This window comes from Hemitrygon akajei, chromosome 11 (genome assembly GCF_048418815.1).
Source record: "Hemitrygon akajei chromosome 11, sHemAka1.3, whole genome shotgun sequence".
Lineage (NCBI taxonomy): Eukaryota > Metazoa > Chordata > Chondrichthyes > Myliobatiformes > Dasyatidae > Hemitrygon > Hemitrygon akajei.
In genome coordinates this window covers 10,153,941-10,170,505 of record NC_133134.1, presented here as the reverse complement: position 1 = coordinate 10,170,505, position 16,565 = coordinate 10,153,941, and the positions used below count along the sequence as shown (strand labels likewise).

Here is a 16,565-nt window from a genome sequence, read left to right as displayed (position 1 = left end):
ATGGATAATCACCAGCACTGATACCCCAAATCTCCAGTGCCCAGAATGGTGTCAATGGTAGATGCTTCAGATACCGGTTGTAAAATGAATGGTACAACAATGTGACCTGTAACCCAGTGTCGAGTATGGCTTTAGCATAAATACCCTCTATCCGTAGTGACACACTGGAGCATGGTCCCACTAAGCCTTCAGGAATTGGGCCTTTCGCTTTCGGGAGATCCTTGGCACATTGCTGGGAATGCGTTTCCCCAGAGACACCAGGCCGTTCCCTCACTGGTTTTGCTCTAATTTTTCCCAACGACTCCCTCTGCTTAGGTACCCGGGGGCTCACACTGCTTTTCCCGTGACACCGGCTGCCAGCAGCCCTCCGCATTGTTTGTCCCCTTTGGGGATCTGCTCCCCCATCAGCTCCATTATATGGGGGGTGGGGGTCACACCCACTTATAAAAGCCGAGACATCTCAGTTCTCAATTCTGCTACAATCTGTCTCCTGCTCCCTGGGGCAGGCTATCTGCGGTCACTTCACCACAAGGGACCACTACCAAGGACTATACCCTGCTGGCAGAGCTCTCCCACACCTCCGACGCATCCTCCTCCTCCCGTACTTCTCTGATCAGCTCAACAAAAGATGGAGAGGGGCTCGTCTTACAAAACTGCCAAAGACCCCAGGCAATCAGGTCATGGGACTGGGCGCCCTTGACTATCTGTCCATTCCTAACTGATCCACCTCAGCCACCTGAATGATCCTTCTGTGCCACAAGCAATTTAGCTGTCTCTCTAGCTGAAAAATAAAAGCAGAAAGCTTCTCCCCCTTGTCCTGATGCATGTTCTGAAACCCCACCATGAGCTCCAGTGGGCTCCCTGTCGTATCAAAGGCGCTCTCCAATGTATCCAGATAATCAGCAATGCTAGCTAGGGTTGCCGTGTTTTCACAGATCTTACCACATCACTGGCCTGCCCTCTCAAACTTTCAAACAATCTGTCACTTTATGTCATCAAAACATTGCCACTCATCTAACAACTGAGAGGTCTGCTCCTCCCAGCTCTCATACTCCTCTTCCCTTTCAGGGGCGGGCATTATTTCAGAGAATAGCTGGAGCCTACCATAGCAGTGACTTTGAACTTGGGCATTTTCCCATTGATTCGCCAGAGAGGTAAGGGCAGACACTACTTCAGAATTCTCACTTCTCACTGGGGGACGGGGACTAATTAGACATTCCAAATCTGACCACTCCTTCCCCTCGCTCCCCAGAAGGGATAGAACCCTGTCTTTGAAGTCTCTGTCTCCAGCTACAGGAAGCTTGACTTGTGACTCGGACCACTCTGCTACCTTCTCCTCCTCCCTGACAGGCCAAGGCCCCGCCTCACCTGGGGCACTGATAGACGCTGGCAGTTCTGTCAGCACAAGTCTGAACTAAAATAAGGTCTGAGTCCGCCATTTTATCAAACCTCAATGCTACAACTTCAACTTTGCCAACAGCTTTAACCATTCTCAAAAATCTAATTAACAATTCATCCAGGGTACGAATATCCACCCCACTCAACCCATATGCATTAGTTACCGGTAACCCCACAGAGGTGCACCATCACTCCACCCCACCAGCGTCCATACCAGCACAGACTTAAACACTCAACCCACTGGTCCAATGCTCAGGGCAATCACACAGCATCCAACGGAATCAATCCCGGATGAGCCCCCACAATTGTAACCCTGAGGTTCAGCCAGCATGTGTTTGTCCAGGGGAAGAGAGCCTCTGGCCCAGCCAAACTGAGAAATCTCATTTGTGTGGATGCTGCATGATATGTTGCCCGGTTACAAATCCAAACTGCAAAATATCAGACAGTACACCATATGCAGTTAAATTATTGAATTTAATAAATCTTAATCTGACTATAGGGTTAGTAAAGAAAATTTTTAAAAAAGGGCCCATTTTAATGAAACAGTCTAAAGTGCACGTTGGAGCTCACGGAATCGTCCACTTGACCCCCATTGACCTCCTCCGAGCATCGCTGATCGTCGGACCCTCACATCAAGTCTACTCTGACTGGCAGTCTACCAACGCTTTCCATTCATGTCTTCTCTCTTCAACTCTCGCTGACAAAAGACAGTGAAGTCTCTGCTCCCAGACCCACAAGAAAGAACAACGTGCCTCTCATTGGCTAGCATATATTCCAAAGCCCCCAAAATATGAATTATCTCTATTCATAACCCAAACACTGCTGCTACAGAGAAACCATTATCTGACATTATCTGGTTACAGCTGTACTAGATATTGGTGAGGCAGCACTTCTTAGGGGTGGCGTGGTAGTGTAGCAGTTAGCATAACGCTTTACAGGCTAGCTGTAAGATCAGGGTTCAGTTCCCAGCACTGTCTGTAAGGCGTTTGTATGTTCTTCCCATGACCACGCACGTTTCCTCCAGATGCTACCATTTCCTACCACATTCCAAACAGATGTCTGGTTATGTTTATTGAGTTGTGATCTTGCTATGTTGGTGCTGGAAACGTAGCTGATTTGATTTGATGCAAATGATGCATGGCACTGTATGTTTCGATGTACACGTGGCAAATAAAGCTTATCTTTCTCTTTAATCTCGGAGCATTATGTTGACTTCTGGTTGCCTGACTATAGAAACAATGTCATTAAGTTGGAAAGGGAGCAGAAAAGATTCACAAGGATATTGCCAGGAATGAAGGGCTTGGGTTATAAGGAGAATGAGGTTAAGAGGAAAAATAAATCAGACATGATAGAATGGTGGAGCAGACTCAATGGACCTAACAGCTAGTTTTGCCTGTGTCTTATGGTCTTACATGCTGGAGATAACTTGCAAGTGTCACCATGCTTCAGAAAGGTTTATTATCACCAGCATGTGACGTGAAGTTTGTTAACTTCCAACACCAACACAGAATACCCAAAACTTATGAACCCTCACTAACACAGAAATTGAACCCTGATCTTCGCCACCATGCCACCTTTATACAATTAGAACATTTAAAAGCCATTTGGACAAGTTCATGGATAGCAAAGGTTTAGACTGGATATGGCCATGGTCAGTATGGAGAGGTTGGGCGGAAGTGCCTGTTTCCCAGCTGTATAATTGTGTGTCTTTCATTGACACTGTGTTTATACAATGGCCACATGGCCACTGTGAGGCAATGGTCCCATTCATCTTGGCACAAGGCAGTCAGCTGGCCTCACTTCAGGTCTGGGGAATGTGTTTGGAGATTCCGACTTGGGTGATGGCCCAAACATAATACAAAGCGTGTGCTGAGATTGGGATAATTCTCAGCAGTTTGTGCTAGACATCAGCTAAGACACTCAACAGGCTTAATTGCAAGGACACCGTCCCTTTAACATTATAAGTTAACAAACATTCAGTTCATACCACCTGGATTGATAGAAACAGTTTAACAAATGGCGTCCAGCTCTTAATGCTGTAAAGCTTCATGATTCAGAACCTTTGTTTACAGATGGGCCAGCACGTGCCAATCAACCTTCCCTTGGCTGGTAAGAGAGGCTGAGGAAAAAATAAGTGTATATCTTCTGATGAATCATTGACATTGGTTCATTTACAGGCCTGAAGGGTAAATGAGGCACTGCATTTTCCATATTCCCCAGTCTCATTTGTAAACTATAGAGGAAGGAAATGTGAGTAGTCTAGGGATGGTGGACAAAACTGTAACATGCAAGATCATCCCCTGGAAACATTCCCCTCATCCCCAGGACACGTTCACGTCATCCCCAGGACACGTTCTCCTTATCCGCAGGACACATTCACATCATCCCCAGGACACGTTCTCCTCATCCGCAGGACACGTTCACATCATCCCCAGGACACGTTCACGTTTCCCCCAGGACATGTTCACGTCATCCCCAGGAAACGTTCACGTCATCCCCAGGACACGTTCACGTCATCCCCAGGAAACGTTCACGTCATCCGCAGGACACGTTCACAACATCCCCAGGACACGTTCACGTCTCCCCCAGGACACGTTCACGTCACCCCCAGGACACGTTCACGTCATCCCCAGGAAACGTTCACGTCATCCCCAGGACACGTTCACGTCTCCCCCAGGACAGGTTCACGTCATCCCCAGGAATCGCTCACGTCATCCCCAGGACACGTTCACGTCATCCCCAGGAAACGTTCACGTCATCCCAGGACACGTTCTCCTCATCCGCAGGACACGTTCACGTCATCCCCAGGACAGGTTCACGTCATCCACAGGACACGTTCACGTCATCCCCAGGACACGTTCACGTCATCCCCAGGAAACGTTCACATCATCCCCAGGACAGGTTCACATCATCCCAGGACACGTTCTCCTCATCCCCAGGAAACGTTCACATCATCCCCAGGACAGGTTCACATCATCCCAGGACACGTTCTCCTCATTCCCAGGACAGGTTCACGTCATCCCCAGGAAACGTTCACACCTTCCCCAGGACAGGTTCACATCATCCCCAGGACACGTTCACGTCTCCCCCAGGACACGTTCACGTCATCCCCAGGAAACATTCACGTCATCCCCAGGACAGGTTCACATCATCCCCAGGACAGGTTCACATCATCCCCAGGACACGTTCACGTCTCCCCCAGGACACGTTCACGTCATCCCCAGGAAACATTCACGTCATCCCCAGGACACGTTCACGTCTCCCCCAGGACACGTTCACGTCATCCCCAGGACACGTTCACGTCATCCCCAGGAATCGCTCACGTCATCCCCAGGACACGTTCACGTCATCCCCAGGAAACGTTCACGTCATCCCAGGACACGTTCTCCTCATCCGCAGGACACGTTCATGTCATCCCCAGGACAGGTTCACGTCATCCCCAGGAAACGTTCACGTCATCCACAGGACACGTTCACGTCATCCCCAGGACACGTTCACGTCATCCCCAGGACACGTTCACGTCATCCCCAGGACACGTTCACGTCATCCCCAGGAAACGTTCACATCATCCCCAGGACAGGTTCACATCATCCCAGGACACGTTCTCCTCATCCCCAGGACACGTTCACGTCATCCCCAGGAAACGTTCACACCTTCCCCAGGAAACGTTCACATCATCCCCAGGACAGGTTCACATCATCCCCAGGAAACGTTCACATCATCCCCAGGACACGTTCACGTCATCCCCAGGAAACGTTCACACCTTCCCCAGGAAACGTTCACACCTTCCCCAGGACACGTTCACATCATCCCCAGGACAGGTTCACATCATCCCAGGACACGTACTCCTCATCCGCAGGAAACGTTCACGTCATCCCCAGGACACGTTCACGTCTCCCCCAGGACAGGTTCACGTCATCCCCAGGACACGTTCACGTCTCCCCCAGGACACGTTCACGTCATCCCCAGGAAACGTTCACGTCATCCCCAGGACACGTTCACGTCTCCCCCAGGACACGTTCACGTCATCCCCAGGACACGTTCACGTCATCCCCAGGAATCGCTCACGTCATCCCCAGGACACGTTCACGTCATCCCCAGGAAACGTTCACGTCATCCCCAGGACACGTTCACGTCATCCCAGGACACGTTCTCCTCATCCCCAGGAAACGTTCACGTCATCCCCAGGACACGTTCACGTCATCCCCAGGACAGGTTCACATCATCCCAGGACACGTTCTCCTCATCCCCAGGACACGTTCACGTCATCCCCAGGAAACGTTCACACCTTCCCCAGGAAACGTTCACATCATCCCCAGGACAGGTTCACATCATCCCCAGGAAACGTTCACGTCATCCCCAGGACACGTTCACGTCATCCCCAGGAAACGTTCACACCTTCCCCAGGAAACGTTCACACCTTCCCCAGGAAACGTTCACATCATCCCCAGGACAGGTTCACATCATCCCAGGACACGTTCTCCTCATCCCCAGGACACGTTCACGTCATCCCCAGGACACGTTCACGTCATCCCCAGGAAACGTTCACGTCATCCCCAGGACCCAGGACACGTTCACGTCATCCCAGGACACGTTCTCCTCATCCGCAGGACACGTTCACATCATCCCCAGGACACGTTCACATCATCCCCAGGACAGGTTCACATCATCCCAGGACACGTACTCCTCATCCCCAGGAATCGCTCACGTCATCCCCAGGACACGTTCACGTCATCCCCAGGAAACGTTCACGTCATCCCCAGGACACGTTCACGTCATCCCAGGACACGTTCTCCTCATCCCCAGGAAACGTTCTCCTCATCCCCAGGAAACGTTCACGTCATCCCCAGGACACGTTCACGTCATCCCCAGGACAGGTTCACATCATCCCAGGACACGTTCTCCTCATCCCCAGGACACGTTCACGTCATCCCCAGGAAACGTTCACACCTTCCCCAGGAAACGTTCACATCATCCCCAGGACAGGTTCACATCATCCCCAGGAAACGTTCACGTCATCCCCAGGACACGTTCACGTCATCCCCAGGAAACGTTCACACCTTCCCCAGGAAACGTTCACACCTTCCCCAGGAAACGTTCACATCATCCCCAGGACAGGTTCACATCATCCCAGGACACGTTCTCCTCATCCCCAGGACACGTTCACGTCATCCCCAGGACACGTTCACGTCATCCCCAGGAAACGTTCACGTCATCCCCAGGACCCAGGACACGTTCACGTCATCCCAGGACACGTTCTCCTCATCCGCAGGACACGTTCACATCATCCCCAGGACACGTTCACATCATCCCCAGGACAGGTTCACATCATCCCAGGACACGTACTCCTCATCCGCAGGAAACGTTCACGTCATCCCCAGGACACGTTCACGTCTCCCCCAGGACAGGTTCACGTCATCCCCAGGACACGTTCACGTCTCCCCCAGGACACGTTCACGTCATCCCCAGGAAACGTTCACGTCATCCCCAGGACACGTTCACGTCTCCCCCAGGACACGTTCACGTCATCCCCAGGACACGTTCACGTCATCCCCAGGAATCGCTCACGTCATCCCCAGGACACGTTCACGTCATCCCCAGGAAACGTTCACGTCATCCCCAGGACACGTTCACGTCATCCCAGGACACGTTCTCCTCATCCTCAGGAAACGTTCACGTCATCCCCAGGACACGTTCACGTCATCCCCAGGACACGTTCACGTCATCCCAGGACACGTTCTCCTCATCCCCAGGAAACGTTCACGTCATCCCCAGGAAAAGTTCACATCTTCCCCAGGAAACGTTCACATCATCCCCAGGACACGTCCACATCTTCCCCAGGAAACGTTCACATCTTCCTCAGGACACGTTCACGTCGTCCCCAGGAAACATTCACGTCATCCCCAGAACACGTTCACGTAACCCCCATGAAACGTTCACGTCACCCCCAGGAAACGTTCACGTCATCCCCAGGACACGTTCACGTCATCCCCAGGACACGTTCTCCTCATCCCCAGGACACGTTCACGTCATCCCCAGGAAACGTTCACATCATCCCCAGGACACGTTCTCCTCATCCCCAGGAAACGTTCACGTCATCCCCAGGAAACGTTCACGTCATCCCCAGGACAGGTTCACGTCACCCCCAGGACACGTTCACGTCATCCCCAGGACACGTTCACGTCATCCCCAGGAAACGTTCACGTCACCCCCAGGACACGTTCACGTCACCCCCAGGACACGTTCACATCATCCCCAGGAAACGTTCACATCATCCCCAGGACACGTTCACATCATCCCCAGGACAGGTTCACACCATCCCCAGGAAACGTTCACACCATCCCCAGGAAACGTTCACGTCATCCCCAGGACATGTTCACATCATCCCCAGGAAACGTTCACGTCACCCCCAGGACACGTTCACATCATCCCCAGGACACGTTCACGTCATCCCCAGGAAATGTTCTCCTCAACCCCAGGAAACGTTCACGTCATCCTCAGGTCAGATTCTCATTCTGAAGCTAACATTTACGTTACTTGACTTCATATTTTCATCTTACAATAGGATTTCTCCTAGCAATTAACGGGTCCACAGTATTGGACTAAGTAGTTACAGAAAATTTAATTTTATTTTTAATTGTCAAGTGTACAGTGAAAAAACAAGAGTAATCTTCAATGAAGACTTTTTGTGTTCTACAAAGATATAGGAGTTAGTAATGTAATTAAAACTTATAAAAGTCTGTGCAAAAATAAACATTGGGCTCTATAAGGCATTGCTCAAATGCAAAAGTATTAAATTATCAAATTGGTAACAATATTGTAGCAAAATTCACAATAAAAGTAAATAAATCCATACATGTATTCTATAGTTTAGGGACTGATAGACAGCATGCAGGAATAAATCCGACAGTAAATTTATAACCAAAGAATAGAAATACAAATTAAGGAAAAATAGAAGAAAATATCATTCTGACCAGAGATACAAAAATCAAAGGATTTAACTACTTCCAGAGCAATAATAGTTACTACAAACCAAAAAGACAAAACAATATATTAACATTTCTTTTCTCCCCCCCAAGTCAAAGCAGCACAAATGAAAAAAGGATTTGATTTAGAATTTGTGAAAACACTGTCCAAATGAAAAGGCATCAGTAAAAAGCTCAGCAAATGCTGGAAATACTTGACAGCTTCAGGGGAAAGAGTGCACGAGGGAACAAGATCAAAACCCTTCCCTGCTCTTTACAGAACATTATTTTCCACCACTTCAATGCCCAGGGCCCTAGTGCCAATTCAGAACTGATGCCAACAGCACATTCCTCTTCTACAAGTATCCTCTCAAATGTTTTCAAATCACAGGTGGTGATCAGAAGGTGATTTAGGAGGTCACTGCTGACTTAATGTCACAATGTCCTGTCTCATGACTGTTTCTTGAAGGATTAGAACCCAATGCTAACTTTAGGTAGGTAACTTCAGGTGCCCATCAACATGGGTGCTCTGATATAAAACTATCTACCATTAAATTTTATATCAACGTTTTGTCCCTTTCATCCATGTTCTATAAATACCCTGTGCATGTTTTCCTGGGTGATTCCGCTTGTGGTATCTGTGTTGCATCTTGTACTGAACCATTGGCCTGCACACTCAGCTGGCATCGCCACTGGCCTGCTGAACATGCTGTAGTAACTGCTCACAGTAATAAGAGCTGCGGTGTTTGTGCTTCACGGCCTCAATCTCTTGTGTCAGCAATGCAGGAGAAAGAAAGCTCCCCACTTTTAGAACGTCTGCCAGGAGAGAAAAAAACAAGAAAAAGAACATCAGACCATAAGACATAGGAGCAGAATTAGGCCATTCAGTTCATCAACTCTGCATCAGCATTCCATTACGACTCACTTATTACCCTCTTAACTCCATTCTTCTACCTTTTTTCCAAAACCTTTGACGCCAATCAAGAACCTATCAACCTCTGCAATGACCTGGCTTGCACTGCCATTTGTGACAATGAGTTTCAGATACACCACCCTCTGGCTAAAGAAATTCCTCCGCATCTCTGCGCTAAATGGACATTCTTCTATCCTGAGGCTGTGTCCTCTACTCCTAGACACCCCTACTATAGAAAACTTCCTCTCCCTAGACTCTATCTAAGCCTTTCAAAATTTGATAGGGTTTAATGAGATCCCTTCTCATTCTTTGAAACTCAGCGAGTACGGTCCCAGAGCTATCAAACCCTCCTTATACTTTAACCCTTTCATTTCTGGGATCACTGTCGTGAATCTCCTCTGGACCCACTCCAGTGGCACATCCTTTCTCAGGTAAGGGGCCCAAAACTGCTCACAATACTCCAGATGCAGTTTGACCAATGCCTCAGCTGAGAAAAACTGAATCTATGCTCCTTGTTCAATGACGTGTATTTTTATAGCTGCATCTTGTGTCAAAAGCAATCCAAATAGTTTCTATAATAAAAACAGGCTTGGAGGAAGTCCTTTTTATGACCCCAAAGGGCTTTGCAGTCCATAAAGCAATGTTCAAGTGTTGCCAATGTGCTGATATGGGAATTGCAGCCCATTTATTCACAGCAAGCCTCCGGCAACTTGAAGTGTGACAATGACCAATTAATCTATTTCAGTAATATTGGTTGATGGATAAAGAAATATTAGTTTGATTTGTCACACATGCATTAAAATATCAAAAAATACAGTGAAATGCATCAACAACCAACACAGTCCAAGGCTTATACTGGGAGCAGCCCACAGGAGTTGCAACACTTCTGGCACCATCACTACAGCCCACAACTAACTAACCCTAACCTCCACATCGTCGGAATGTGGGAGGAAACCGGAGCATCCGGAAGAAACCCACACAGTCACGGGGAGAACATAAAAACTGCTTAATGACAGAAGGGGAATCAAAGATTGATCAGTGATCGATGGTGCTGTAAAGCAATTGCTCTAACTGCTATGCTCCCTGATATCCCTAATACATGATACTGGGAAGAACCCTTCTTGCGATTTTATTTTTATTTAGAGATACAGTATTGAACTGACCCTTCTGGCCTAATGAACTGGACCCCAGCAATCCACCAATTCAACCCTAGCCAAATCACAGGACACTTTACAATGACTAATTAAACTACTAATTGTTACATCTTTGGACCCAAATGGTCAAGGGGGGAACATACAAACTCCTTACAGATGGCCCTGGAATTGTACTCACAACTCCGAATGATCTGAGCTGTAATATCATTGTGTTAACCACTACGCTACCTTGGTGCCCAAGTGCCTCAGAACCTTCTTTCTATCCATTGGTGACAGCTCAGTGGGCTGTTTCAAGCACTACTGCCATCAATTCTGTGTCATAGGTAACAAAAGAAACCTTTGGGGAACACACAGCAACCATTCATCAGCGAAGACCACAGGACAAAATGTGCAAAGTTGATCCTTGATTTCCTCACTTGTAGACCCCAGTCAGTTTGGATTGGCAGCAACGTCTCCAGCACAATCTCTCAGCATGGGTGCACCATAAGGCTGTGAGCTTACACCTCTACTCTGCTCACTTTATACTTATCACTGTGAGGCTAAGCATGGCTCCAATGCCATATTTGAGTTTGCTGATGAGACCACTGTCGCTGGCAAAATCAAAAGTGGTGACAAATCAACACATAGCAGAGAGAGTGCAAATCTGGCTGAGTGGTACCACAACAATAACCTGGCACTCAGTGTCAGCACGACCAAGGAGATGATTATTAACTTCAGGAGGAGGAACCCAGAGATCCATTAGCCTGTCATCATTGAGGAATCAGAGGTGGAGAGGGTCAACAACTTTAAAGTCCTCAGTGTTATTATTTCAGAGGATCTGTCCTGGGTCCAGCACGCAAGTGCCATCACAAAGAAAGCACAGCATTGCTTCTACTTTCTTAGAAGTTTGTGAAGATTGCATCTGGTTGCATCACAAACTTGTATGGAAACACCAATGCACTTGTACAGAAAAGCCTATTAAAAAGTAGTGGATACGGCCCAGACCCTCACAGACAAAGCCTTCCCATTATTGAGCACTATCGTATGAAAGTAACATCCATCCTCAAGGACTGCCACGATCCAGGCCATGTTCTCTTCTCGTTGCCACCATCAGAAAAAAAGTACAAGAGCCTCATGACCTGCACCATCAAGCTCAGGAAGTTACCCAGAGGGTATAACTTCACTCACCTTAACACTGAACTATTCCTATAATCCACAGACTCACTCTCAAGGACTTTTCATTTCATGTTCAATATTATTTATTTATTTATTTATCTATCTATCTGCCTTTTGTATATGGCAGGAATAGCTGTTGCGTGTGCTGGGCTTTAGATGCTTCAAAAAGGACAGGGAGGGAGGTAAAAGAGATGGGGAGAGGCACTGGTAATCAGGGATAGTTGCGGAAAAGGAGGTGGTCACGGAGAGATTGTCTACTCAGCTATTGTAGGTGGAAGTCAGAAACAAGAAGGGGGCAATAACTCTAATGGGTGTTTTTTACAGACACCCCATTAGTAACAAAGACATCTAAGAGCAGATAGGGAGGCAGATTCTGGAATGGTACAATAATAATAGAGTTGTTGTTATGGGTGATTGTAACTTTCCTAATACTGACTGGCATCTCCTTAGAGCAAGGGGTTTCGATGGGGTGGAGTTTGTTAGGTGAGCTCAGGAAAGTTTCCTGACACAGTATGTAGATAAGCCAACTAGAGGAGAGGCTGTACTTGATCTGGTATTGGAAAAAGAACCTGGTCAGGTGTCAGATCTCTCGGTGGAAGAGCATTTTGGAGGTTGTGATTACAACTCTATCTCCTTTACCATGGCACTAGAAATTGAAATTGAAATATCTTTATTGTCATTGCATAGTACAATTTGTCATGCACGAATACAGCGAAAATGAGTTTGCAACTCTCGTACGCAATGCTATAAAACAACAAATAAAATAAATAAACAATAAATAAAATCAAGTAACCAGCCAGTACAAGCAATGTCTAGCAGTACAAAAGTAACTCAGATGCATGACAGCCATAAAACCAGTGTTAAAAGTAGCAATATAACAAATTTATGGATGATGCTTGATCGATTGGTTCAGAGCAATTATAGATCTGGGGAAAAAGCTATTTTTCAGTCTGGAAGTGCGGACATAGAAAATCTTATAACGTCTGCCAGATGGAAGAAGTTCAAACAGATGATTGCATGGGTGTGTATTGTCCTTACAGATGCTTGTAGCTTTCCTTAGGCAGCGTGAACTGTAGGTGTCCTCCAGGGCTGGGAGCTGTGTCCCGATGATCTTCTGTGCGCTAGAGACGACCCGCTGAAGTGCTTTCCTATCAGCTGCCATACAACTGAGATACCACACAGAGATGCAATATGTTTAGATGCTCTTTATGGTGCAGCGGTAAAAGGTCACCAGCATCTGTTCAGGTAGACCTGCTTCCTTCAGCATCCTGAAGAAAAACAAGCATTGCTGTGTTTTCTTAATTATTGTTGGGGGAGAGGGATAGGAGCAAACAAGTTGGGAAAACATTTAATTGGGGTAGGGGGAAATATGATGCCATTAGGTAGGAACTTGGGAACGCAAACTGGGAACAGATGTTCTCAGGGAAATGCACGGCAGAAATGTGGCAAATGTTCAGGGAATATTTGCATGGTGTTCTGCATAGGTATGTTCCATTGAGGCACGGAAAGGATGGTAGGGTAAAAGAATCATGGTGTGCATAGAATGTAGAAAATCTAGTTAAGAAGAAAAGTTTATGAAAGGTTCAAGAAACTAGGTACTGCTAGAGTTCTAGAAAATTACAAGCGTGCCAGGAAGGAGCTCAAGAATGAAATTAGGAGAGCTAGAGGAGGCCAGGAGAAGGATTAAAGAAAACTCTAAGGCATTCTACAAGTATACGAACAGCAAGAGGATGAGCCGTGTGAGAATAGGACCAATCAGGAGCGAGGGTGGAAACGTGCATGGAGGAGGTAGCAGAGGTATTTAATGAACACTTTGCTTCAGTATTCACCAGTGAGAAGGATCTTGGCAATTGTGGGGATGGCTTACAGTGGATTGTAACGTTTGAATTAAAGGCATTAAGAAAGAGGATGTGCTGGAGCTTTTGAAAGCTATTAAGTTAGATAAGTTGCCGGGATCAGATTAGATTTACCCCAGGCTACTGAGGGAAGCAAGGGAGGAGATTGCTGAGCCTCTGGCAATGATTTTGCATCATCAATAGGGATGGGAGAAATATCAGAGCATTAGAAGGTTGCAAGTGTTGTTCCCTTGTTCAAGAAAGAGTAGAGATAACCGAGGAAATTTTAGACCAGTAAGTCTGACTTCATGGTTGGCAAGTTGTTGGAGAAGATCCTGAGGGGCAGGATTTATGAACATTTGGAGTGACATAATCTGATTAGGGATAGTCAGCATGGCTTTGTCAAGGGCAGGTCATGCCTTAGGAAACTGGTTGAATTCTTTGAGAATGCAACAAAACATGTTGATAAAGGTAGAGCAGTGGATGTAGTGTATATGGATTTCAGTAAAGCATTTGATAAGGTTCCCCAACTGAGGGTCATTCAGAAAGTAACGAGGCATGGGATCCAAGGAGACCTTGCTTTGTGGATCCAGATTTGGCTTGCCCACAGAAGGCAAAGGGTGGCTGTAGATAGTTTGTATTCTGCATGGAGGACAGTACCAGTGGTGTTCCACTGGGATCTGTTCTGGGACCCCTCCACTTTGTGATTTTTATAAATGACCTGGATGAAGAAGTGGAAGGGTAGGTTAGTAAGTTTGCTGATGACACAAAAGTTAGGGGAGTTGTGGATAGTCTGGATGGTTGTTGGAAGTTTCACAGTGATATCGATAGGATGTAGAACTGGGCTGAGAAGCACCAGATGGAGTTCAACCCAGATAAGTGTGAAGTGGTTTATTTTGGTAGGTCAAATTTGAAGACAGAATTTAGTATTAATGGTAAGACTCTTGGCAGTGTGGAGGATCAGCAAGATCTTGGGGGTCTGTGTCCAAGGACACTCAAAGCTGCTGTGCAAGTTCAGATTCAGATTATTGTCATTTAGAAACCACAAATGCAATGCAGTTAAAAAATGAGACAACGTTCCTCCAGAATGATATCACAAAAGCACATGACGAAACAGACTACACCAGAAAATCCACAAAACGTTTGGCAATCCCCAATCCAGAGTCCGGAGAGGCTGTTGCGTATTAATATCGCACTACCATCTTAGCACGTTCCCCGGAAAGGAGCTCCAATCCCACCAGACAAAACAAGACCAAAAACTAAAGCTACAAGACCTGCACAAAACCACATAGTTATAACATATAGTTACAACAGTGCAAACAATAGCATAATTGATTAAAAAAAACAGACCACAGGGGCAGTAAAAATAGTCCAAAGATGTTAAAAGACTATAAGTTCAAAAGAAACCACCACACAGTTTCCACAAGTCCTCAGGGTCCCGATAGACTCATCATCCCATGCCGGCGGCAGAAGGGAATACCCCCGCTATGGACTTCCATGGCGCCGCCCGACTCAGCCTCGCAGACGCAGCACACAATGGAAGTTCCGTTGAACCCAGCCTCGCAGACACAGCACACAGTGAAAGCGACCTGACTGCAGCAGACTCCGAGTCCGTCGAACCTCTGAGTCTCCGACCATCTTCTCCGAGCACCATCCTCTGCCGAGCGTATTAAGACGCCCCCGCCAACGGCCATCGGCAACGCAACCCCGAGGACTGGGGGCCTGTTCTTCCCAGCAGAGATCCGGACCTCACAGCAGCAGCAGCAATGAAGAAAGTCTTCCTGGAGATTTCCAGATGTTCCTCCGTGCTCCCACGTCCGTTTTTCATCCAATTATGATTGCACATGGCACCCCACTTCACAAATAACAGATAATCAGCTCCAGAGCGGCCGCTGCAAGCTGCGTTGCGCCGCCATCTTGGATATAAGTTGACAGCTGTGTTAAGAAGGAGTATGGTGTGTTGTCCTTCATCAACTGTGGGACTTAGTTCAAGAGCCATGAGGTAATGTTACAGCTATAAGACCTTAGTTAGACCCCACTTGGAGTACTGTGTTCAGTTCTGTTCATTTCACTACAAGAAGGATGTGGATACTATAGGAAGAGTACAATGTTGCCTGGATTGGAGAGCATGCCTTATGAGAATAGGTTGAGTGAACTTGGCCTTTTCTCCTTGGAGTGACAAAGGATGAGAGGTGACCTGATAGAGGTGTATAAGATGATGAGAGGCATTGATTGTGTGGATAGCCAGAGGCTTTTTCCCAGGGCTGAAATGGCTAACACGAGGGGGCATAGTTTTAAGGTGCTTGGAAATAGGTACAAGGGAGATGTCAGAGGTACATTTTTCACACAGAAAGTGGTTGGTGTGTGGAATGTACAGCTGGCGACACTGGTAGAGATGGATACAATAAGGTCTTTTAAGAGACTCCTAGATAGATACATGGAGCTTAGAAAAATCGTTCTATGCGGTAAGATAATTAAAGGCAGTTTCGAGAGTAGGTTACATAGTCAGCATAGTTCTATGGGCCAAAGGGCCTGTAATGTGCTGTGTTTCTATGTTTCTATTTGCACAGTTTGCTGTCTTTCTATATTGGTTGTTTGTCTGTCCCGGGTGTGGTCTTTCATTGATTCTATTATGGTTACGATTCTATTATGGATTTTTTGAGAATGCCTGTGTAACACCCAGGGAAAAGGTTTCACTGCTAACGTAAAGGTCTTTCTGTAGAAGTAGTGTTTGGGTTATGGTTAGAGATAATGGGTGCCTTGGAATGTGAGCCGTTCAATGAAGGGAGTGTGTTTTCGTGTTGCACTGATGTGAGCTGTGTCTCTTGTTCGGCGTGAGATAAAGGGACAAGACGTTGCAGAGAAGAGGTTGTAGGACTCGACCCGGAGTGGGGTCATGATTTGACGAAGGCTGGGGAGATCAAAGGAGGATCGGTGAAGGGGAAACCGTGAGCTCCAACCCGTGCATGTTAGACTGTTTCATTAAAATGGGCCCTTTTCTTTTTTTGCTTTTTCTTTACTACCCCTTTAGTCAAATTAAGAATTATAAAGCTAAATCGTTTAATTGCATGCGGTGTACTGTCTGTTATTTTGTGGTACTTATTTGTAACAGGGTGACACATCACGCAGCATCCACACAAACAGG

The 16,565-nt window shown here is 47.0% G+C and overlaps 1 protein-coding gene across 1 annotated transcript in view; it reads right to left on the bottom strand.

The window, feature by feature from the left end:
- Positions 1-8,008: 8,008 nt before the first annotated feature.
- LOC140735307 (dynein axonemal assembly factor 5-like) overlaps positions 8,009-16,565 on the bottom strand; it is a 167,240-nt gene continuing 158,683 nt past the window's right edge. Inside the window, exon 13 of the mRNA XM_073060195.1 lies at positions 8,009-9,179. Coding sequence (XP_072916296.1) covers positions 9,040-9,179 — 140 coding nt within the window. The 3' untranslated portion in view covers positions 8,009-9,039. The remainder of the gene's footprint in view (positions 9,180-16,565) is intronic.